Source organism: Mauremys mutica, chromosome 2 (assembly GCF_020497125.1).
Source record: "Mauremys mutica isolate MM-2020 ecotype Southern chromosome 2, ASM2049712v1, whole genome shotgun sequence".
In the NCBI taxonomy this organism is placed as follows: Eukaryota; Metazoa; Chordata; order Testudines; family Geoemydidae; genus Mauremys; species Mauremys mutica.
Genome location: NC_059073.1, coordinates 115,066,317 through 115,091,277, shown reverse-complemented (window position 1 = coordinate 115,091,277; position 24,961 = coordinate 115,066,317). Strand labels below are relative to the sequence as shown.

At 42.6% G+C, this 24,961-nt stretch overlaps 1 protein-coding gene across 5 annotated transcripts; it reads right to left on the bottom strand.

Moving 5' to 3' along the window:
* Positions 1 to 210: 210 nt before the first annotated feature.
* On the bottom strand, positions 211 to 24,705 carry LOC123364191 (TBC1 domain family member 7). 5 transcript variants are annotated; one of them, XM_045006085.1, is made up of 9 exons: positions 24,246 to 24,380; positions 22,634 to 22,735; positions 18,613 to 18,732; positions 17,739 to 17,819; positions 13,975 to 14,162; positions 12,694 to 12,831; positions 8,645 to 8,790; positions 1,263 to 1,392; positions 211 to 461 (listed from the first exon to the last, which is right to left on the bottom strand). In XM_045006085.1, exons 3-9 carry the CDS (start codon positions 18,722 to 18,724, stop codon positions 375 to 377), a joined length of 882 nt encoding a protein of 293 aa, XP_044862020.1. In that variant the 5' UTR covers positions 18,725 to 18,732; positions 22,634 to 22,735; positions 24,246 to 24,380; the 3' UTR covers positions 211 to 374. The 5 variants fall into 5 exon arrangements, with proteins under 5 accessions (XP_044862020.1, XP_044862021.1, XP_044862025.1 ...); XM_045006086.1 differs by lacking the exon at positions 24,246 to 24,380 and adding an exon at positions 23,314 to 23,992; XM_045006090.1 differs by lacking the exons at positions 22,634 to 22,735; positions 24,246 to 24,380 and adding an exon at positions 24,684 to 24,705.
* Positions 24,706 to 24,961: the final 256 nt, after the last annotated feature.

Here is a 24,961-nt window from a genome sequence, read left to right as displayed (position 1 = left end):
AGTAAGCAGTTTTCACTATTTTTTGTAACTGCGCTGTGACACTTTTGTATTTTTATGTTTGATTTTGTAAGCAAGTAGTTAAGTGAGATGAAACTTGGGGTACGCAAGACAAATCAGACTCCTAAAAGGGGTACAGCAATCTGGCAAGGTTGAGAGCCACTGCACTATCCCATTTGAATTTTGCAACTATATTACCAAAATTACTGCTCATCATAGCACAACTCAGTCTTTATTTTTACTGCAACAGTTTAAAAATTAATCAGCATGATATTTACAGCAAAAAATGTGAAACAATTTAACATCTAAAGATACTAATCTAGGGAAGGACCATCAGAAGGTATGGCCTTCCAAACCATGAGGACTGCAGCACGTTCTCATACCAAATGTACCGGCGTCCCACAATGTTTGTGCCACAAATCAATAGCTTTGCTCACTATTGCATCAGTGTTATCTTGAGGAATCTACAAAAGATCAGGAGAAAGGTTTGTGTTAAATTTAACAAGGTAGTCAAAGAGCCTAAAACAAAATAGCCAGTCACTCACAGCAATATTTCTGTTCTCCATTCTGTTTATTTCCCTTTCAAAAATTGTCCCTAATCAAAATATTTATTTTGGGCATAGGTAGGAGCTGCCTTTGGATGGAGCCCATGTGTTCAGGCATGGCCAGACTGGCACCCAGCTCTCAGAGAAACAATCTCATTGTTTCCACATAAATGGAGGTGGAGGGCGGTGTTTCAGCCACCTCCACAGAGAGCACTCTTTGGAGAGGGAGCAGGCCAGGGCCAGGTAGCATTGTGCCATCAACCTTGTAAGGAATTTCAAAAAATTAACACAGCTTGAAGCTACACTAACTTTTCCACAGAAATTTCTCAGTACCACATGAGCATGAGTAGGGTCCAATGCCAGGATACAACAAGTCCTAGCAAGATGGCTCAAGGCAGTGCTGAGGCATTGATGGTCCATGCAGTGAGCCTGTTGCCTCCATGGATGTCTGGAAAGTTCCACTCATTCAGTGTGGGGGAGGAAGAGGAGCCCAAATCACCCCCAACAGAACAATTTGGGGAGACTTAAAGGACAGTGGGTTCTCCCCATAATCCCTCCGATGGATTTTTCTGAAGGCGGTTATCAATTTGGCCTCTAATGGTAAAAGCCTACATCAGCCATTCCTAAAACCATGGGACCAGCCACCCTACGGGTTTTTTTTAAACCTGAAAATATTTGCTATACCACCAAAAACAATGCACAGCTAGGTTGAGTACTTACATTTTCCAGAAACTGTGTGATCTTCTCGGCATTAGTCAGGGCCATTATCTTCATTTTAAAAGTTAATAAAATCTCCAGAGCAACAAAAACAAGAATTTTGCAGGATCCACTAATAACTTTGTCCCAAACCCTAAAATAGTAAGTAACAAAGTCAACAAACCATACTAATCTGTTCTAATCTTTTATTCATTGCAACAAATCTCTTTTTCATATAATTTCCATGAATGGAGCAATGTACTAAATTATACATGCAGTACCTGTACCAGTACCATCTATATTCAAAGTAAGGAAATCAAATGTTACAAGTTAATGACTTCTTCTAAATCTCTAACTATGATGGATTAAGGGCAGAACAGTACAGTAGTAGTGCCTACTGCTGCCAACCTTACACAAAGACCCCAATTAGAAATAAAACACATACAGATGTTCTGCATTGTTAGATGACTATAAGCTAAAATTTAACAAGCAGATCTTGTTCTAGTAAGCTTAATTATTACACATGGATGACTGTCATAACAGTATCAGTGACAATGAGATTTTTTTCCTGGTGCCAAGAAAAAGGAATACAATTAGCATATCTGTAAAGACATTTGTCAAATAGTTAACCAACTGAAACTAAAAGTTCAGAAGGAATAAAGTGCTAAGCTAAACAAGTATACCTACTGTGACCAAATATTCCATCTTATTGTATGAGAAGTGTAACTGATATCAACATGATATCACCAATTATGTTTCTGTAAATAATTATACACAGATCACATCTACCGACCCTTCCAACCCACTTTCTTCCTCACATCCACCCCCCTAGTATGCTGCACAAAGCTATAGATGTACTAATGACAACTTTAGACTGGAACCTGAATGGTAAATTTCCAAAGGCTGCAAGTAGTTTTACTACATGACTCCTTATTAAAAAATAATCCCTCCCTCTTTTAATTCTTCAACCTTCATTATCATAGCTCTTGATGTCACCATTTGTGCTCATTCTCCAATCATTGTAAAATCTACACAGGACATGAATGTCTAAAAAAACCACAAAACCCTCAGGCCTACTTTACACATCACAAGTCAAGAAGAAAAGGCACAAGCCAAATGATAGTGCCCCAGACAACGTTTACTTCCCAGACACTAGAAGTATAACTTGTAGTGACTGCACAAATAATTATAATCCTAAAGAGATCAGGGCAAGAGTCTTTCCAACATGTATTAAAACTAAGCTGCTGTGACACACCCAGCCTTCTTTCATGATTCTGCTGCCAGATTTAATTGGGAACCACATAGGTTTTAAAAAAACCCGAAACATTTCCATTGATACTCAACCTGTTCCCAAACAAGCATTTCAGTCATTTTATTTTAATGCTCGTATTAAAACAACTACAATTAGTTAACTAATCCCCAGTTCACACCACCCAGGAGAATCTTTATTAAGGAAAGGAGTGGAGACAAAAGCAGGGCTACACTTAAAATGCTGCATCAGCACAGCTGCACCAATGTAGCACTTAAGTGAAGATGCTCCTACACCAACAGGAGAGAGCTCTCCCATCAGCATAGTTAATCCACCTCCTCAAAAGGCGGATTACATGGGGGGGGGTTAAGTTCAGTATAACTACATCGCTCAGGGGTGTGGATTTTTCAAACCCCGAGAGACGTAGTTGTAACACCAGAGGTGTGTAGCGTAGACCTGGCCAATGTTAACACTAACCAGCTGTCTCCTCTTGTCCTCTCTCCGTAACTTCCAACTATTGTTACTGCCCATGCAGCTCAATTAATTTAAAACAATAATGGAAATGTGAGTGTATGACATGATAAATACACTAGCAGTTGTCAGTGCCTTGTCTATGCTAGTGACAATACTTCATTCATTACTATGAAGTCTGTACAAATATGCACCTATAATCTCCTCCTTGTATCCAGCATAAATACACATTTAAGCATAAAAAACGGTTACCTATCTTTCATAACTGTTGCTCTTCAAGAGGTGTTGCTCATGTCGTTTCCATGTTAGGTGTGTACGCACCCACGTGCACGGCTGCTGGAGATTTTTCCCTTCGTGGTATCTGTAGGGCCAGGTCTCGAGCCCCCTGGAGCCCCCGCGCTCGTGTCGGTATATGGCAGGGATTGGCAACCTCTGGTACACGGCTCGCCAGGGTAAGAACCTGGGCCGGCTGGGCCAAGCACCCTGTGGGCTGGGCCAGTTTGTTTACCTGCCACATCGGCAGGTTCGGCTGATCGCGGCTCCCACTGGCCACAGTTCGCCGTCCCAGGCCAATGGGGGCGGCAGAAGCCACGGCCAGCACATCCCTCGGCCCACAGCGTTTCCCAACCCCAACCACATCTGCAGGGGTCTGAGGCACAGCCGCGTATGCCAGACTACGTAAGTACATGCAGCCATGTGACCTAGTAGCCGGAGGCAAACCTGAGCAGTCGTGAGCAGATGGGCTCTGATGCTTGCAATGAGCTCTGACATAGCTTGGAATTGGGTCTCCGGCAGGTAGGCTTTGGCCTTGGTAGAGTCGAGCACTGTGCCTATGAACTCTATTCTCTGGATTAGGGTCAGAGTTGATTTCTGTCCCTTTATAAGCAGGCCCAGCACCTGACAGGTGGCTCGTATCAAGTCAAGGCTATGTTGGACCTGGGCTTGAGACATGCCTCTGATAAGCCAGTTGTCAAGGTATGGTAAAATCTGCATGCTCGACACCTCAGGTAAGCTGCCATCACTGTCATGCACTTTGTGAAAACTCTCAGAGCAGACAATAGGCCAAAGGGCAGAGCCATGAACTGACAATGGTGCTGGCCTACATCAAATCAGAGGAATCTCCTGTATCTGCAGAAAATAGAAATTTGGAAATAGGTGTCCTTCAAGTCGAGGGCGGCGTACTAGTCTCCTGGATCTAGGGCGGGAATGAGAGAGGTCAGGGAGACTATGCAGAATTTCAACTTCTTGACATATTTGTTGAGGCAGCGCAGGTCTAAGATGGGCCTGAGGCCCCCCCCCATTGCCCTTCAGGGTTAGGAAATACCAGGAGTAAAACCCCTTCCCTCTCAGCTCTTGTGGAACATGCTCCATGGACCCTACATGTAGGAGGAATTCCATCTCCTAGATGAGAAGCTGCCCATGAGAAGGGACGGGGAAAGGGGGTGAGAGGGAGGGGTTGAAGAAAACTTGTGTAACCAGCTGTTATGATATTGAACACCCAACCGTCCGAGAGAGTCTGGGCCCATGCAGTAAGAAAGGGGGACAAACAGTCCAGAAATAAAAGGGGGAGGGGGATCCTGAGGTAACTCCGGTACGCCATTCTCGGGCACACCCTCAAAATGCCTGTCTCAGCCCATCAGAGTGGATGCAGGACCCAACTAGGGGGTCGAGGACAATGGGGCGGACTGGTGGCATTTGAAGCCTCTGTCTTTTCTCCTCTAGAGTCCCTGCTGAGGTGGACCTGAGAGCCTGGGTGGTGGCTAGAAGTGTCTTCTCAAGACCGGCGGTGTATACAGCCCCAGGGAGCATTGGGTGGCCCTGAAGTCCTTCAGGCCATGTAGCCTGGTGTCTGTCTGCTCCGAAAACAGAGCATTGCCCACAAAGGGGAGGTCCTGGATGGATTGCTGCACCTTGTGGGAGAACCCCGAGGACTGCAGCCAGATACCATCGAATCCCATATATTGTATTCGTATCGCCCCAGCAAAGCTTGCTGGTTGGCGATACACAGCTATAGGCTGGCAGTAGAATACACCTTCCTACAGAAAAGTTCCAGTTTCTTAGTGTCTTTATTTTTAGTGGTTGTGCTAGATTGCCCATCTGTTCTGTTCATTTGTGGCTGAGACCACCAGTGACCCTGGGGATGCGTGTGAATACATGTACTCAAAGCCCTGGGCAGGGACATGGTACTTTTTCTCTGCCTTTTTAGATGTTGGGGGCACAGAAGATGGAGTTTGTCACAGTGCTTTGACAAGCTTCAGAACTCCGTCATGCACTGGTAGGGCCACCTTGGAGACAGCCACTGCAGCCAGAATATCAAAGAGGCCGTTGGTAGGCTCCTCCACCTCCAACCCCAAGTTCGAGGCAACTCACTTGAGGAGTTCCTGGTGGGACCTAAAATCATCTGGTGGCAACAGGCTGGCAGGTCCCGCGAAGGATCAGGGGAAGACGAGGAGGCAGCTGTCACTGCTGGTGTGGCTGGCTCTCCATCCACTGCTGGTACTGACTGCGCCGAACTGCTGGGTTTCAGTACCAGGATCTGGTTCTGAGTTGAGCCACTCACATCAGAGCCAGGGTCCGTCCTTCGGAAACTACCGAGGATGCCTGCTGGTGTAGCCCTGAGGATTAATCTGTTGGTCTGTATAAAATGTCTTTTTGATAAAGTGTGTAGGCTTTATAGATTAATAGAATTATTTGCAATAGCTGTAATGCAAGATACCTATAGACATCCAGGCCAGACACCCTGGTCAATTTCCTGTGTGACGCTGAAAGCAACCTTTAAGGCCCTTACTCAGAAAAGTAATAATAGAATACAAACCTATGCAAATGTCTAGGGACCTTTTGAATGTCTGCTAACCTTTCACCTAGATAGGGTGAAAAGTGGGGGATTTCTGCCCACAAATCTCACATTATACCACAAATTGCGTACATATCTGTCATTAATACGCACATAAAAGGTCAGCCTATAAGAATGGGTACCCTAACATTTCCATGGGGGAAAGACAAATTTGGGCATAGGAGGAAGGATTTCTCCCTATAAAAAGGGTGACAATCCACCATTAGGGGGGCGATACACCTATCTATTTCCTTATCGTCTCAACCTACATCGATGCCTCTCTCTCCTACGAAAGCTGTCAACTACTGATAAGTCGTAGTGTTCTGTCCTTTCACAGCTGTAAGTATGAAATAATTCTTATTTCTGCTTTACCTTTAAAGCATCCAGTTTATAGCAGGTTAACTCATAACCAGTTTCATTACTTCCTATATCTATTAGAGGTGTGAACAACACCCTAGTGCTACAGAGTGCATTTAGAACTGTGTATTATCATAGATTTATCTCTCTTAAAGAACTGTGATATTTGTAACTTTGTAATCTCAAACTGCTTTTAACATTTTTGCATTTACTTCTTGTTTCATTGATTTTAAATAAAAGGTCTTGATTGACTAATTTTGTCTCAGTGTAATTTCCTGTCATATATCCCAATCTCCTTGTATAAATTCTGTGAAGCCTGATTCAAGACGAACTTTATCTTCTGATCACACATATTGGCGAGCCATACCCATATTATTAATATCTATTAATTATTATTAATATTACTAATTAATTAGAAAATTAATTATTAAATAAAACTAAATTAAGTGGATAAATTCCACTGTCCCTACTAACCCACCCCAAATCAGGCTACACTGGGAATATGGTCCCAGCATGGGAGGGAACCCCCTTCAGGGGTTCCAACAGTGCCACTGGGCCAGCCACCGAACCAATGGCCATGGCCCCAATGACAGACCTGCAGTGAAATCCAGCCTGTAAGAATGATGTCATGGCTGTCTCGGAGGAGAGCTGGGTTTGCTCTCGGACCCCAAGGAGGACTCCTCCCTCGGAGATCAAGGAGGAGCTGTCGCTGCCACTTGCTGAAGGTATGGCAGTGAGCCAGAGAACGGTGTCACACTGGGGAGCGATGGTGCAGGGCCAGTGCCTCAGTGCTAGAGACGCTCAACACAGTCTGGAGATCGGAGGGGAGGGGGGCGGATGGATGATGACTGAGACCAGGAAGCCAGCCAACGGTGCTGCGGCCCGTAGCTGAACGGGCAACCATTGCTGCGACGGTGATCGGCACCGGGTTGAAGGCCACCTTTGAGGATTCCCTAGAGTCGGGCCTGGGTCTCAAGGTGTAGGCAGCACTGGGAGAGACATCAGGTCCCTAGCCGCCTGACTGTCCATGGTACTGGAGAGCACCCCCTGTCAGCCCATTGATTCTTGTGCCTCTTCTTGGGCACAGGTGAAGGGAATGGTGCCGGGAAGGGCATGGTGTCAGTGGAGCACTCCACACCAAGGCAGGCGTGCTCAGTGCCAAATCAGAATGGGACAGCTCTGAAGCTGGGCGCAGGGCGGCTTCCATCAATAGGGCTTTCTGCCAAATGTCTCTGTCCTTGAGAGGGCACAGCCTGAAGCCCCTGCAGATCCTGCACTTCTCTTTGACGTATCTCACCGAGGCCCTTAAGGCAGCTCACGTGCGGGTCACTCACTGGCCTAGGTTTGTGACAGGCAGCACGCAGCTTAAAGCCCAGGGACCGGGGCATGCCCCATCCCCTGGGACAATGTCCTAGTTAGGACTCTAACTAAACAACTATTTTAACTATTTACAAGAGAAAAGTCTAAAACAGTCCAAGAAAACCACAAGGGAACTTGCAATCACAAGAAGCATTCCTGCAACTGTCACGGGCAGTAAGAAGGGACTGAGAGGGTGTATGGCTGGTGGCACCCCACATACCAGTGCTTGAGCGCGAGGCTCCAGTGGGCACCAGAGCCAGCCCTACTGATACCACTAAGGAAAAAATGTCCAGCAACTGTGCACTTGGGCACAGACACACCTAACATAGAAAAGGCACGAGCAAGCACTCAAAGAAGAAGAATTAATTCTCAGAGTGAAATGAAGAGGAAACAATTATATTAAAATAAATAGGTTTGGTTCAGGTTTTTAGGTTTGTCTTTTGTTTCTGAGACATTGACAGAACAAGAATGCCACCTACCATGAGTGTCTTATGCATTTTAAAGTAAATATTTAAAAAAAAAACACACTTAGCTACTACAGTGATAAACAGGTTCCGATCCTTCAAGCTGGTATCTCCACTAGGGACTCTGCTGGTATTACTATACTTATATAGCTGTATTGGCAAAGCCTATGTAGTGTAGACTAGCCCAGAGTATGCTTTATTTTCATGAACTTTGTCATGCTTAACATATCAAGTGCTATATTTGTAAACAAACTCTCCCACTACATTTTAAAATTCAATGATAATCAAGAGTAAACATTCACTTAGTAAAACAGTAACTGCAACTAAAACATCTGAAAATTCAGGTGCCTTTAGCTGTATGTCACAAAATAGGGATCTGGGGTTTTAAATACTAAGAAGCTGAAAGTGATATTAGCACACGCAGCCAAAATTCTTACATTTTAACTTCATCTTTTTTAAATACCAAAAAATCCACACTTTTAACAAGATCTTATATCTGTAATAAATGGAGTTGCCTCAAATTTTGTTACTATTCCTAATTCAGTGCTACTTTAAAATCAGTTTTCCTCAAATCTAGTTCATATTCTGGGTGATGAAATAAGAGAAGTTACCTTGTACTAGCAGCTATACAACGCTGAAATTCCTAAACAAACACACACAAGAGAACACTTGCCTCTGTAAACTGGATTCAGGTAGACAGCCTGCAAAACACTTCTTAAACCAAAGATTGTAAGGAAGTTTGCTGACTGCAGAACATGCCTTCAGATGCGCCAGAAGTCTGTTATCTTCAACATTCAAATACTGTTCAAGAACTTTTGGCTGTAGAAAGAACAGGGAAAGCAGAGTTTTAAATACCTCACATCAAATGGAACTCAGAGTTGATTCTCACTTTAAGAGAAGTGTCTCAAAATTAAACACATGCTAAAAGCAAATGCTAAAATATTAATATTAGATAATGTACTGCAAGATCACATTCATTTACAGCAAGGGTTATTGAACTCTGCAATTTGGCTGATAGCATATTTGCTAAACCAATTTCTGTTCCCCGCTCCTAAAAAAATCACCTACCATTATGAGGGCTTCTAAATACTGTAGCATTTGTTCGTTTGTGTAGTAAGGAGTCAGAATTTCAGGTGGTGCAGAGGATTATACCTGCACTAAACTTTCACCATTTGGGGACCAACGTTTAATTGCTGCTACCATCACAAGTAAAACTGAGTTTAGTTCATCACAAACCTAGCTCCATTTGAGCACATCACAAAACTAACACACAATGCAGCAAAACAGGAGAAATCATGCCTCAGAGCAAATCACTATGCAACTTATTAAAAGCATTGTTTGCTGTTTAAAAAAAGCCTGTCAGAAGTGTTTTTAGAAAGGCCAGCAGAAGAGTATATAATGGTGGGGTTTAAAAAAGAGTGAATTTAAAAATTATTATACATTTATAATTCCTATCTTTTTATATAAAAAACACAAAAGTTTCACTATTTTCTGACAGCTGGACTAATGACTAATCTTACAGTTGTCAAAGGACAAAGATATTCCTGTGGCTGTATTCCAAAATTCCTATTTTTGGTAGAATACATAAACTATTGAAAAAAATCTGGGAGTGAAGGATCTATAGTCCCCTCTCTTGCTAATGGGAACACTTGTGAAAACACCCCTTCAGGAATGCAAACACTAATAATTATGGCAATTGATGTAGTTGAGTGTATTAACTCCAGTAACAGATGGTGGGTTTACAAAACAACTATTTATAACAGGAACGTATCTACATTAAGGGTTTGTGCTTCCACTCATTGACTTCAATTGTGCAGGATCAGGCCCCCAGGTATGTATTTACATGAGTGGACCCTGTTTATGAACAGGTTTCCTACTGTAATGTTATTTGACAAATTAGAAAGGTCTAGATAAAGCAATAGATTTCTTATAAATGCTAGTAAATCTAAAAAAAAATTTTCAAGTTGCCTTTACCAAAGAAATTCTGCAGAAATTCAACATTACCTGCTTTAAATGTCCACTAACAAAAGAACTCAACCTACTAAATTGACATTTTATTGCAATCTGATTCAAAAAGTATTGTTTTCCTAAAACAAAATAACCTGCTCTCGGTTCAAAACCAGCACCAGCAACTGTTGCCTGAATATCAGCTAATGAAGGATATGTGATACGCAGTGGTAGAGACAGAACAATTTAAACAGCTCTATAAGTGGTCTGATGCAAAGTACAGAATTGTCAGTGTAATTAGGCTTGTGACAGATTGTTTAAAATCAAAATAATTTTTTAAAAAGTGACTGCAGTTGTAGGAATTCAAGTAGAGCTTGGATACTGTGACCCTCGGCATCCCTGTGTTTACATCCTACACACCACTGCAATAACATTTGTACAAAATATGCCTTATGAGGTATCATATGAAAGCTAAAAACATGTTGATTACTAAGATTATAATAAAATGCATGTGTTAATCTTATATGCAAAGTTATGAATTCCCTCTGTATAATATTACAGTAACTCCTCACTTAACATTGTAGTTATGTTCCTGAAAAATACAACTTTAAGTGAAACGAATCCAATTTTCCCATAAGATTTAATGTAAATATAGGGGTTAGGTTCCAAGGACATTTTTGGTGGAAGACAAAAGGCATTATATACTGTACAGTATAGTACTGTACTGTGGTTGGGAAGTGCCCCTGGCTTACCCCACACAGGCATAGCCCGCTGCAGGCAAGGACACTAGGAAACACCTTGTGCAGCAGCAGTGGCAGCTTCCCCCCAGAAGAACAGGCGCCAACTTTGCCAGGGGATGCCTACCTTTTCCCGTCCCCGCTCCACTCCAGGCCCACCTCTTCTCACCCCCTACTCCACCTCCTCCCTGGAGCATGCCTCATCCCCGCTCCTCCCCCTTTCTCCCAGCGCTTCCCTGCTCCACTCCAGGCCCACCTCTTCCCACCCCCACTCCACCTCCTCCCTGGAGCATGCCTCGTCCCCACTCCTCCCCCTTCTTCCCAGCTGTTTGGCGGTGCTGAGGACTTTCTGGGAGGGAGAGGGAGGAGCGGAAACACAGCACTTCCCCGCTCCCTCCCTCCCAGAAAGTCCTAAGCTGAAGCGCTGGGAGGGAGGGAGGGGGAGGCGGCGGCAAAGAGGAACTTGTGCAATGTTTCCTTGTAAAGTCTCTACTCTTCCACAGAATCCTACAAGCAGTGGACAGAGCAGGCAGCCAAACGACGTTATAAGGGAGCATTACACAATTTTAAACAAGCATGTTCCCTAACAGAGCAGTGATGTAACTTCAAAACAACATTAAGCGGGAGGATGTTAAGTGAGGAGTTACTGTACTAGAACATGTTTAAGAGCTGGTCTACGCTAGAAAACTAGGTCAGTTTTAATAGGTCCATCAAAGGTGTGAAAAATCCACACCACTGAGCAACATGGTTCCATCAACCTAGCTACCGCCTCTCGGGGAAGTGGATTACCTATGACAATGGGAGAGCCCCTCCCATCAGTGTAGGTAGTGTCTACGTTAAAGTGCTGCAGCGTTTTAAATGTAGACAATCCTTAAGGCAAAGACAGTTTAGCCTAGGTAAAGGTGATAAACAGGTCTATCTTAGACAAAGGAATGTGGGCTTACCTTGATTTACACATTAGCCGAAAACAAAGCTGCTAAGTCATTGGGGGTTATCTTGAGCCTGAACTCAAGGGACAGAGAATTAACATGGCTCCTGCATCTCAGAGACACAAGAGACTGAATACCCAGGAGGTCTTTCTGATTTGTAAGACAAAGACATCTCTTTGGGGATATAGGGAACAGAGAGATACTATAGGGCTCCTTCACTTTAAGGAGACAAATTTGATCTCTGTCATAGGTCTTGGCAAGGAAACTCGGGGTGAGAGAAACCATCTTGAACAAAGACTACCTTGCTAGATTAAATTTTAGATTTTTTGATGTGCGTTTTCACTTGTATTTGCTTGTAACCATTTCTTCCTTTATCTCTTATACATGGTATCACTTAATCCATGTTTTTCTATTAATAAACTTGTTTTACTTTTACGATAAACCAACTCAGTGCTGTTTGAAAAGACGGGTGTATTTAGTCCAGTTAGATTAATAAACCTGTGATGTACTGACTCTTAACAGAGTGACAAACTTAGTATCTTCTGTGACTGCAGAGTGGTAAGGGCTGCACATTGCAGAGAAACATCTCTGAGGAGCTCAGGGGTGACTGTTACCTGCTAGGCAAGGTCTGGGCCAGGAGAGCCTTGAGGACCTAGCTGATGAGGAAGACTGGGCTGGTGTGGCAGAGAGCTGAGACACAGTCTAGTCACCAGCAAAACTCACTCTCGCTGAGGCAGAGGGTAACCCAGTGGCTCATAGCTCTGGATATCCGCGGCAGCGGGTTACAGATACAAAAGCTAAATCATCTCTCTGCTCATTTTTGTGTACATTTTTGTTTAACGTAAAAGTCTAAAAATTCAAAATGCTATTGAAACATGTTTTAGCAAACAAGACCAATTTCTTATACCACAAAGTTTCAGGGAATTTACAAAGCACAACTGGAGGCTTATATTATTATTTTATAGTAGCTAGCGGCAGAATAGAACCAGGTCTACTGACTTCCAGTCCCTTGCTAGCTCCTAGACGTAGCTCCCAAGATGTTCAGTGCATACCAAGTCACATCTCCCCCCCCACTCCACCCAGTGTCTCTTTTCACAAACAATACTTACCAGCTGTGGTAACGAATCTTTGTATTTGTTGTTTAACTGATTCACAAAACTACTGACAAGCCAGTAGCAGTCGATATTATCCTCCACCACTTCCTCCATGGCTTTAGCTATGGCAAGAAACACTTCGTCTTCTGGTTCCTAGAAAACAAAACAGAAAATTGGGATCCACAGAATTGTTGGGCTGCCCGTGTAAGTTATTGTGATTCCCTGACCCTGTAATTTTGATAGATGAACTGGACAAATATGTGAAACGAGAAACGGTACTGACAAAATTCAAGCATTTGGCACTAACTGCACAACTGTATTTTCTATAAAAACTGAATAAAATAAATAAAAGGGGTTTATATTTTTAAATCAAGTGACAGAAGTTTGGTGTGGCTCAGTGGTATAATAGAAATAAAAAGTTATCAGTATCAGGTGACATGAGTCAATATTAACGGTGTGTGTTCTATCAAATAAATGGGGCCATCCTCCTCCCTTTTACACCACAATGCTTGCTAGTTTATAGAATTGCTCTTTGCTTATAGATGTTGATGTGTACAGAATGATTTTGTTTTAGATAAAAGGCCACTTCTGTAGACTTTTAATTACCTGGATACTAGTAAACTCTCCCTCATGGGACAAGGCACCTTATTCTCAAAGTACAACTCAATATGTACTTGAGATGCATGCTGTCTTCCTTTCATTAAATGTTAGATTTCCCTGTCACCAAGATTATATCATGCTCTCTGCTTTGAAACACAGAAATGGAATAGAAGTCATGGAAATTAACTATTAGAGAGCAGAACTCCCATCATCAATGGTCAAGTAGTCCTGTAGCAGCACTAAATACTTGAATAAAACCCCCAAACAGCTCAGGTTAACAAAAATGCCAGGTTAGTAAATTGCATTATTTAGGAACACAATGTAAGTTGCACTAAATCACTGCTTTTAGTGGCCCAGCCCCAAGACATTCAGGAATCTCTGCTGCAGCAAGATTGTCATTTGCTTTAAGGTATTTCAGACAAAAAGAAATGAAGGTAGGAGCTAGAATACAAAAGGCAACAAAGCCCAGGAAAAAAAAAATATAGAAAAGGTTTTAAGGCATAAAAGCTTATGCAAGAATTTGTGGGAAATGAACAAATTTACAGTTTGAGTAAAACCTAGAATTTGATATTAGTATCCTGTCTTACACTCACTTCATTTTGTCTCTGTATATCTTTCATGCTATTAATAGTTTTAGTGTAATGTTTCTTTTGTCTGAAAGAGTTCTGTTGAAAGTCAAAAGAAACAATGACTGACCAGAGGAAAAGCCAGATTTCGAGGCAACCTTCCTGACTCCAGTTGATGCATGCGAAGGAAAACTTCAACCTGTGGGGTAGAATCCTTGATAAACCGAATTACTTGGAGGGCATGATACACATCCCTATATTGTTCCGTTCGGTACTTCATCACCAGAGTATGAGATTCATGGTGAGGAGGAATAATTCCTAAAAAAAAAAAGAGAGAGAGAGAGAGAGAAGGAAAGCAGTGAATCCCCTTTCTAAGGGGCTATGCTTACTTCAATATGTACTAATATACACCCTGCAAAAGATGTAGGTCCCAATCATGCAGCTATTACTCATGTGAGCTTGGGTAAAGTTACAGTATAGAATCCTATAAAGTCAAGACGACACAGACCAAGCAAATAATAGTATTTCTTAAAACTGAAGGTCATGTGTTGACTGAATGCAGGAATGATTTATTCACAGACTTGGTTTACTGATCCCCTTTTAGGCCTCAGCATCTGGCTGATCATTTTTTGTCCATGAGGTCACTGGAGGCTGGTATGTTGAGAAGAGGTTTCATTGTTTGGAATGAGAAGAAATTAGTTTAATGATGTAATGATGTAAATGCATTTAAAAAAAAATCAAAACTGCCATTGGCTTGGATTTATCTGCAGCATTTACTATATTGCGTTTCCTGTGTATTTGTGCTGAGCCTTCCTTTCGTTTTGGAGATAAACGTAGATGCAGAACAAATATTTTATTCCTTAGTAATGAAGACATTCATGGTCTTATAGAAAAAACAAAATGGGCACGTCCTATACAAATGCCTTACCAACAGCATAACAAATCAGCAGCAGCTTAGATTGAAGAGCAGTTATACAAAAACAGAACAGTTCCCTTTCCAAAATTCTGTAGTCCCTCTAAGAATATCAGGGTTGTGTGTGCGCATATAAGTAACACAAAGGTACTGTGCAACTTTCTTATTTAATTTACATTACCCATAGTGGAACCTTCTTTACTCCACCTTGGAGGAGGAGTAAGCGGAGTCGACAGGGGAGTCGCGGCAGTCGACTCGCCACCATGAGGACAGCCAGGTAAGTCGAACTAAGATACTTCGACTTCAGCTACGTGAATAGCGTAGTTGAAGTTGCATATCGTAGTTCGAAACCCCCCCTCCCCCCACTAGTGTAGCCCAGGCCAGAGAGATCAATCCTCCTCTGAATCAGTGGTGGGAAGTAATTTCAATAACACAGGATGAATCAATTTCAGGTAGAGGCCCCATAACCATGTCAACCAAAGAAGCATGTAACACACTAAATTTTCCTCACATAACACAGCTGATTATGTTAAACGCCTATCTTTCTACCACCATTACAAGAAGGATAAGTTATCTTTCCACTGTCCCAATAAATGATTTATGATATCCATAACAGACTAGCGTGACCAGACAGCAAGTGTGAAAAATCGGGACGGGGGTGGGGGGTAATAGGAGCCTATATAAGAAAAAGACCCAAAAATCAGGACTACCCCTATAAAAATCGGGTCATCTGGTCGCCCTATAACAGACTCATATGACATCTTTCCTCTAGTGCGCTCTTAACTGAGCACTTTCCTTCATCCTAATGACTTCACCTCACTTAGGACTTTATCTTGCTACCACTGAAGTTAACAACAAAACTGCCAGTGACTTCAACAAAAGTAAGATCTCAATGAGGCCAAAGCAGAAATGCTCCTATGTATCACTAATGGTGTAAAACTAATCACTAGTTTTGTAGGAACTAATCAGAAGGAGGCACTCTTCAAAGTTAGTCTTGAATCAGATTAATCTGCTGCTTTTGCCTCTCTTTAAATGAAGGAGAATAGTACTCCCAAGTGTTAACCCAGGAAATCACAGAATTTGAATACCAAACAAAATAGATATAGACACTTTTCTTCAAACTGCCAGAGCAAATCAGGCTGCATCCTAACAGCTAGGATTGAACAAGCCATCATAACTAAGCAAGTACATGCTGCTAAATGTACAGGTTAAATCTAGAAAACTGACCCTAGGCAGACAGAGAAAAGGGAGTCACAAAAAATGCAGTGAAGTCTATAAATCATTTTAGTGCAACAGACCCTCCACTTAGCTCTAATGAGCCATACTTTGTTGAGGAAATTAAGCAGGATATATATATGGCACACTTTATAACCTGGGAAGGCATCAGCACCTGTCATCTTTCAAATCCAATTTTAGAAGTAGAAAATTGAAAGTAGAAGTAGAAATGGAGAAGGCTGTTGTTCCAATCATCAAGGCAGAGATGTTTTGGATTGCAGTTCCTGATGAATGTTTACACTAAGAAAAATCTTTGAAGACATATTACAAGCAATCCTCCCTGCACTCAACTATCCCTTGTGCCTCAGCAGACCCAAGGTGTCTGTAGAATGTTTTACCCTATTCTGGGTTGTTTAACTGAAAAGAGTTCACATATTTAAAATTTCAAGACTGAGTTCTAAAATGAGATTTGTAAACATGTTTCTTACACTTTCTATATACTCAGAATCAGACTAAGATATAAGCTGCTATATAAAAAGACACAGAAGGACTCAACCTACCCAACATTTCATTGTATTATAGGGTTGTAAGATTCACAAATCATGGTGTCTGAGGCAGTGAACAAATGCTACTGGCTCTAAACTGAATTACAACTTTGCACAGAAATTCCTTTGTGCCGTTAACAGTGAGGTTTTGGATGAAAGATCTTCTGCTGTTACTTCTTAACACCATCTATATTTCTTCCTCACAACATTTTAAAGGATTCTAAATCTCCACAACTCTCAGTTACCTGTCTCAAGAACTATGTTTATCCCTAGCTTAATTCTGCTATTGCTCAGGGTTTCATTATATATGATCATTTAATAAAAGGAACAGTATCACAAGGTTCAGAATCAACTGTTAGGTTTTGCACCCAAAAAGTGTTTACAAATCTTAACATGGACATTCATTAATTTTTAAAATAATTCACTTTTGAAATTATTTTTAAATAAAGTGAACAAAAAATGTTTAACGAGAAAAGTTTTAGACAGGATTTAAACATTCCTCTACAGTGTTTGCAACCCAGGCACTAATAAATCCAATAAACTGAAAAAGATGTTCCAAAGCACCATTAATACTGTTGGAATTAGTAATCTGACTCACTTGCTACACAGAATCTAGGACTTGGCCTATTTATAGTCCTGGTTTCCTTCTCCTCTCCAGTGGCAAATATCATTTAACATCAGAAGAAAAATTAGAGCTAAACTTTGTTGGAAAGCTTACTACAATAGGGAGTCTAACCACAGACATATTCTATTAAATAATCAGTTCAACACAAATCCCTAACTTTTTAAAATCTAGTTTTGATCAGAGATTCAGTTTCACTTATATGTCTAATGTTTTTTGACAATACTGAAAACCCTATTAGATGTCAGCTATTTATATTAAACATCTAACTTTACCCACACTAATTATTCATATCATGTCCATGACATTATAATCACATTTATAGAAGTTAAATTCAATTACCTAATTTTGTAAAACCGCATGTACATGAGTTCCCAAAATGCATGTATAAAACAAAGTCAAATTGTTGTTAACTTGCATGTGTACATTAAATGTTCTCTGTGTGAAACTTGCGAGTACGCAGAAGCGGACCCAGGTCTATCATTAGCAACTGGTCACAAAACGGAGTATTCCATGTTTTTACTATCCCCCAAACAAATGACAAAATACCCAGCTTATTCTTATTTCTACAGTTAAAACCACAGACTCACATGTCATACCTAAAAGCACCTTCCACACCAGGATACGATACATGGATGGGAGAGGAAATCTTTGACTAAATGTGCAAAGCTTCTCAATATCTGCAAAGAAAGCAAATATTTTTCAAAACATTTTATACTTGAAATATTTTCAATAACAGGACAATTCTTTAGTTGCAGATCTACATCTGTAAATTGCACTTTAAAAGGACTATCAATAAAAGCTAATCCGTTTTGGTTCAAAATGGAGAGAAGTGTCATACAAACTGCTCCAATGATTCTACTGAAAATTTAAATCTTAACTCGATTTAAAATGAAGCCATAGGTACACTAGATCTAATCAAGGGGGGAAAATGACGTTTTAGGCACTTTTGAAAAATGTGTTGCTGCCTCAAGACTAATTACAAATAAGCTCTTTGGGGCAGAGACCATGTCTATCTTTCTGTTTTATGACAGACTTAGCACACCTCAGAGATCAGTAGAAATAATAATCATATCACAATCCATTGTGACTTTGAGGAGGAGGAATTAGCAGCAGAAGCTGAGCAACTCCTGAACAAAAATTACTTTCATACAAACATTTTCAGTTTCTTGAGCATAAAGAATAAGAAGAAAAATAAGCAAGAGGTTCTAAATAAAATATCCACTGCTTCTCAAATGCACCTATTGGAAGCTATTAGTACCACTGAAGTCTAGAATATCCCCTAGCAATTTTAAACACTACTCTTTTTGCAACATTACTATTAATATCACAGTAAAAAACATAAAACGTTTAAAGACAAAGGATCAGAGGTGCTAAGCACCAGCAGTTACCGCTGACTTCATTTAGTTGTGGGTTTTCAGCACAACCAAAAATCATGCCCAGAAAGTACAGGAAATAGTGGGATCAACTCACCCAATCGATCATCTTTCAGTAGAATTTCCAATGATTTCTTTTCTTCAACACCACGAAATCCCACTTTTTCATAGTAGACAGAGCGGAAGTTTCTCTGAGAATCCTCAGCCATGTTTCATTCTGGAGGAGAAGGTAGGAGAGGGGGGTTCAAAAAAGTAACAACACACTGTTGGACATAATTTAGAGAAAACTGCCTTTATATATTGATGAGAATTAAGTTTCTTCATCTCTATGGCATGAGTAACATCTAGTGAATCTGAAAGACTTTCAAGACATGTGCATCCTTAGGCAGACACCACTGAAAAATAGACTTTGGACTAAGTAGGGTAGATCTAACGGCGTCAGATTTCAAAGACTAAACTGGGTAATAAGTTACATTGCTTTAGAAAAATAAAGACACTTTGTTTTGTAAAATCTATTAAAACACTATATGATTATTTTGTGAGAAATCTGACTGCTGACAACCTTGGATAAGTAGAACTACTATCCAGACAAGTAAAACTGTCAGTACCTACTACACAAGGATAACCAAGGAACCCAGAGATAGGCCAAGCTTACATCAGCCAAAAGAGCATTAAGCTCAAAGAGTACAGGTGGATGAATGCAAACCTGTCAAAGACTGTGCAGATTTCAATAAGACACTCATGTTGTCGGCATGCACAGCATCAACCACAACCCTGAGCTTGTCATTCTAGATCAAAGAAATAAATTATCCCTATCTTAAAAAATATGTTGTATATTATGCAATGTGTACATTATATTTTCTGATAGAAAATTTCCATTGTGATTGAACTCAATTTTTTACAGAGAGGATCTCTCGTAATTTGAGGATTTGCAAAAGCTAAGAAGCACTATGCTGGAACTCAGAGTAATGAAAAACAATCCTGACCTGGATGTCCAAAAATATATGGCAAATTTGACAAGATTTTTTTATTATTATTATTTGGTTTTGGAGCGAATGGCACAAGCATAGAGCCTTTTTCAGCTATGGTTCTCTAGTGGCTTGTAGGAGGACCAGGAACAAAACATATTTATGGATATACACAAAGCACCTGATCTTGCAAAGACTTATGAACGTGCTTAACTTTAAGCATACAATGAGACTATTTATGTTTCAAGTTAAGCCAGTGTGTAGGTCTTTGTTGTATCAGGGCCAAAATTAGCACCCAAAACCAAGTGGTAGTAAAAGATTTGGGTTTATTGTGTTTGATCAGATCACATTTAGATTTCAAACCTAGACAGACACTATTCACATTACTGGTGACATATCCCTCCTCAGGGATGATGCCAAAATGCCTCACTTACATAAACACTTTGACATATAATATTGGCCAAAACCAGCACTACCCAGCACTCCTATTCCATGCATCTATGCAGGTGAATTTAATAGTCACCACACTACGTGGGGCTATAAAACAAATGAAACTAATGGCAAAGATCTCATGGACTGGCTATCTGAACAAGACTTACAACTAATCTACAAACTAAAACAACAATCAACATTCCATTCAAGCTGCTGGCAACATGGGTACAATCCAGACCTAACATTTGTGTCTAAAGACCACATAACACTAAGTACTATCAGCATTTTCAAACAGCCAACACAGGCCTATAATGATCTACAGAGGCATCGAACTTCATGTGTTCTTTCCAAAACAGGTACCATGATGGAATTTTGCTAAAACTGATTGGGATGCCTGACTGTTGAGAAAACTGTTGCAAGGATTCCAGCGAGACCAAAATGCTATCAACGGTTCACAGAGCTCCTGAAAGTAGCAGGAAAGAAGAACATTCCCCAAGGCTTCCGAAAAAAGCACACTCCCTGCTGGACGAGAGAGACACAGGAGTTTCTCCGGAAATACAATCAGACCAGGAGCTCTCGTACCGCAAAAGCCCTGCTACTCTTTTGACACAGGAATACACCAGCGCTGGCTTGACTGTGTACAAAACCTTGATTTTACACATTCAAGTTGTCAAGCCTGGACACTACTGCAATGTCCTGGGGCCGCTAATGCCAGAGTACTAGCCACCAAAAAAACAGCCAAACTCAATAGCCTCCAAACTGGTAGAGAACACAAAAGGACCACTTGATAAACACACAAGAAGAGAAGTATCAGAGGGGTAGCCGTGTTAGTCTGGATCTGTAAAAGCAGCAAAGAGTCTTGTGGCACCTTATACACTAATAGACGTTTTGGATGCATGCATCTGACGAAGTGGGTATTCACCCACGAAAGCTCATGCTCCAAAATGTCTGTTAGTCTATAAGGTGCCACAAGACTCTTTGCTGCTTTTACAAGAAGAGAAGTGTATCAACAACTCTACCGAACACTTGCATCAATCCCCTACGGAGAACCTGTCACTGTCAGCATTGAGGAAGTAAAAGAAGGCTTTGCCATGATGAAAAAAGGGAAGGCTGCAAGTCCTAACGGTATTCCGTCAGAATTCCTCCACCATCTCGGCCCCAAGAGACTCCAATGGCTAGCAACATTGTACTCCGTTACCTTAAGAATAGTATGGATCCCTGAAATATGGCATGAGTCAATAGTAACTGCCACTCCAAAGCCTGGAAAGCCCCCTGATAAAGCAGGAAGAGATAGGCCAGGGGTTCTCAAACTGGAGGTCAGGACCCCTCAGGGGGTTGCGAGGTTACTATGTGGGGGGTTGCAAGCTATCAGCCTCCACCCCAAATCCCACTTTGCCTCCAGCATTTATAATGGTGTTAAATATACAAAAAAGTGTTTTTAATTTATAAGGGGGGGTTGCACTCAGAGGCTTGCTATGTGAAAGGGGTCACCAGTAAAAAAGTTTGAGATCCACTAAGATAGGCCAATTTCTCTACTATGTATGACCTATAAACTTCTTCAATATATCCTCCTCAAAAGAATACGCCCTTTTTCTGAGCCAATTATCCCTGTGGAACAGGCAGGATTCCGGCCAAAACATAGTTGTTGTGACCAAGTTCTGGGATTCACAACTCACATTGAGGCTAGCTATCAAAAAAACCTTAAAGACTGCCGCAATATTTGTTGACCTCTCATCTGCGTACGATACTGTATGGATTAAGGGCCTGATGCTGAAACTTGCTAAAATTATATCTTGCTAGCAAACACTTCACCTGCTGTGGACCATGCTGAGTAACAGATGCCTACAGGGGTACCTGGGTAGTAAGAACAGCTCACCCCATGTCATAAAAAACAGGCTACCACAAGGCTCTGTACTTGCGCCAGCCCTTTTAATATTTACATAAGTGACATGTCTCCGGTTAAATCATGAAAATGTGGATATGCAGATGATCTTTTCATGACAATCCAAGCAAACCTCCATGACATTGAGAAAGCATTAACTGAGGACTTCCAAAGTATGGAACAATATTTCTGGAAATGGAGGCTCAAACTAAACTCTGGAAAAACAATAGTAAACACATTTCATCTTGGTAATAGGAGTCTTAAACACACACAAAGTAGCTTTCTGTGGTAAAAATGTGCAACATGATTACTCTCCAACATATTTCAGAGTGAAACTCAACACCACACTCATCTTCCATGACCATCTTGAGAAAGTAGCTGCAAAGATAAAAACGAAAGCCAACATAATCCTGAAACTAGCAGGTATAACCTGGGGTGCATCAGCATTGCGAACATCTGCAACAGCACTTGTATATTCAGTAGTTGAATATTGTGCAGCCACACATGATTTGTAGAGACCCAGATGAATACAGTGAAGCGTTGCATCATGGGAACCCTTAAGTCAACTCCAACACCCTAACTACCTGTCCTGTCTAGCATCACTCCCCCGCCGATACACTGATCTGCTGCAACATTCCGTGAAGCTCAGCGATTCCAGGAAAACAGATGTCTTCCTATTGACCAAGACCTTGACAACTTCTCCCACCACCTATCCCCACCCCAACATCTTAAATCCCACAAGCCGTTCTAGGAACATTCGTTTAGCCTCATACAATCAGGCTATGATCAGGAGGCTTGGCAAGCAGATTGGACTAAACGAGAGTTAAAATAAGCACCTTGTGCCAGATCCCACACAGAAGGTTCCTGGGTTTGACCTTCCACAGTCATCTTGGTCAACTCTGAACCGAATTCAAACCAACCATGGTAGATGCAGATATCTAATGCACAGATGGAAAATCAAGGACTCCCCAATGTGCAAGTATGGTTCCCCACAACAGATCATCAAACATATCATTACCTACTGCCCAATTTATAAATATGAAGGAGGCATTACTGCAATAAATTTTGCTACTCCTGATGTAACCATTTGGTTCCATCAACTTCAGGTGAAATTGTAGTTGCTGCTTTACACCAGACATACAAAAGAAGTAGTAAAATGACACCTTACTACACCACCTTGCTATAAAATCTTTGCAAAGAGGGAACAATCATCTTTTGGCATGCACCTTATGGAGCTGTGTGGATTAGCAAGGTTCTACAGCATACACTCACTCTGGAGAAGCAGCAAGTGACAATTCAACCGTGTTGGTCCATACACACAGCTGATATTTTGTAAGTTTTCTGCAAACATCCACATTTACAAAGGAAAAGCTTCTAGCATATATGTATTTGGGAAAGTGGGGGAGGATGAAATTAAAATTACTAACACAAGTTCCCCTCTGTGGCACCCCAATTCACACCACTCTCCTGTCCCTACCCACCTCCTCCATTGAGGCCAGGGGTGTTTGACACCTACCAGAGATACCAGATGCACAGAGAGAAATAATGGGGGTGCAATATAGGGCAGAAGGGAACAGCAGCCTGCTACGGGAGCTAGATGTTGACAGGGAGGAAGATAATGGGTGGATGAGTGGCTGATGATGAAGGGAATAGTGGAGTGAGCGGGTGCTATAGAGGGAGGAAATGGCTGAGGGGGATTGGTAGCAGAATAACAGGGTGCTGTAGAGGGCAAGTGAGCAGATGGTGGGATGCTATAAGGATGATGGCTACAGGCCAGTGGGGTGCTATAGGGTCTGGGTGGTGGCTAGAGATCAGTGGGGCGCTATAGGGTCTAGGTGGTGGCTAAGGCCAGTGGGGTGCTAAAAGGGTGATGGCTAGAGCTCAGTGGGGTGCTATAGGGTCTGGGTGGTGGCTACAGGCCAGTGGGGTGCTATAAGGGTGATGGCTAGAGCTCAGTGGGGTACTATAGGGTCTGGGTGGTGGCTAAGGCCAGTGGGGTGCTATAAGGGTGATGGCTAGAGCTCAGTGGGGTGCTATAGGGTCTGGGTGATGGCTAGAGCTCAGTGGGGTGCTATAAGGGTGATGGCTAGAGCTCAGTGGGGTGCTATAGGGGCTGGATGGTGGCTAAGGCCAGTGGGGTGCTATAAGGGTGATGGCTAGAGCTCAGTGGGGTGCTATAAGGGTGATGGCTAGAGCTCAGTGGGGGGCTAGAAGGGTGATGGCTAGAGCTCAGTGGGGGGCTAGAAGGCCTGGGGGTGGCTCCAGGGGCTGGGGGTGGCTCCAGGGGCTGGCTCCGGAGGATCGGGGCGCTCCAGGGGCTGGGGGTGGCGATGGGGGGGGTCACTGGAGCTGTAGGGACCGGGGGAGGAGCCCGTAGGGCGCCGGGGGACAGGACCCGGGACTAGACTCCCCACGCCCCAGCCCCCGCGGCCCCGGCTCTTTGCAAACCCTGCGCTGGGCGGCGGCCGCTCCCTGCCCGCACCGCGGAGCCCCGGCCCGGGCACAGCCACAAACACACGACGGAGGCGGAGCCCAGCCCGGCGCAGGCGCGGGGAGGGGGGCGGGGCAGGAGGCCGGGCCGCGGGAGCGACACGCGCTAAACTCCACCCCCCCGGCTGAGCGCGGGAGACAGACCCGCCCCCCCCTCCTCGGAGCGCGCGCACCGCCCCCCGCCCCCCCCCAGTCCGCTCCGCCTGGGCGAGGGGAACCAGACACACGGGCCCGCCCAGCAGATCCCGGGATCCGAGAGACTGTGACCCAGAGAGCAGGTCCCAGCTCCGTCCCGCGTGGGGAGAAGGAGAAGGAAACACTTGGAGCAACCTCCCAGCGCCCCGTGCTGCCCGGCCTGCTGCCCCCCGCCCCCCCCCCCGCGAGACAAACCCAAACCTTGCTCCTCAGAGCCAAGCACTCAAACCACCGCGAGATGTTTAAAAAAGGAACCGGTGGAAGAACCGGTGGGGTCTTTTAATTTGTCGCGGACGCTTTTAACCTTTAGGGTTTACAGTTGGAAGCTTTTCTGTGCAATCAGAAGGGCTAGAAACTTTGTTTTATAGACACTCGGAGTTTCTTTAATAACGTCACTCCTGGGTCTGAGTCTTTAAGAACAGCATCAAACCCCAAGAGACTCATGAATTGGCAACACTGAAAAATTTTTAAAGATCTAA

Coding starts and splice junctions, on each gene's coding strand:
- LOC123364191 (XM_045006090.1), bottom strand. CDS start 18,724: ATGGCTGAGGATTCTCAGAGAAACTTCCGCTCTGTCTACTATGAAAAA. Junction 14,163..17,738: donor GGTGTGGAAGGTGCTTTTAG/GTATGACATGTG, acceptor TTTTTTTTTTAG/GAATTATTCCTCCTCACCAT. Junction 462..1,262: donor TCACACAGTTTCTGGAAAAT/GTAAGTACTCAA, acceptor GATCTTTTGTAG/ATTCCTCAAGATAACACTGA.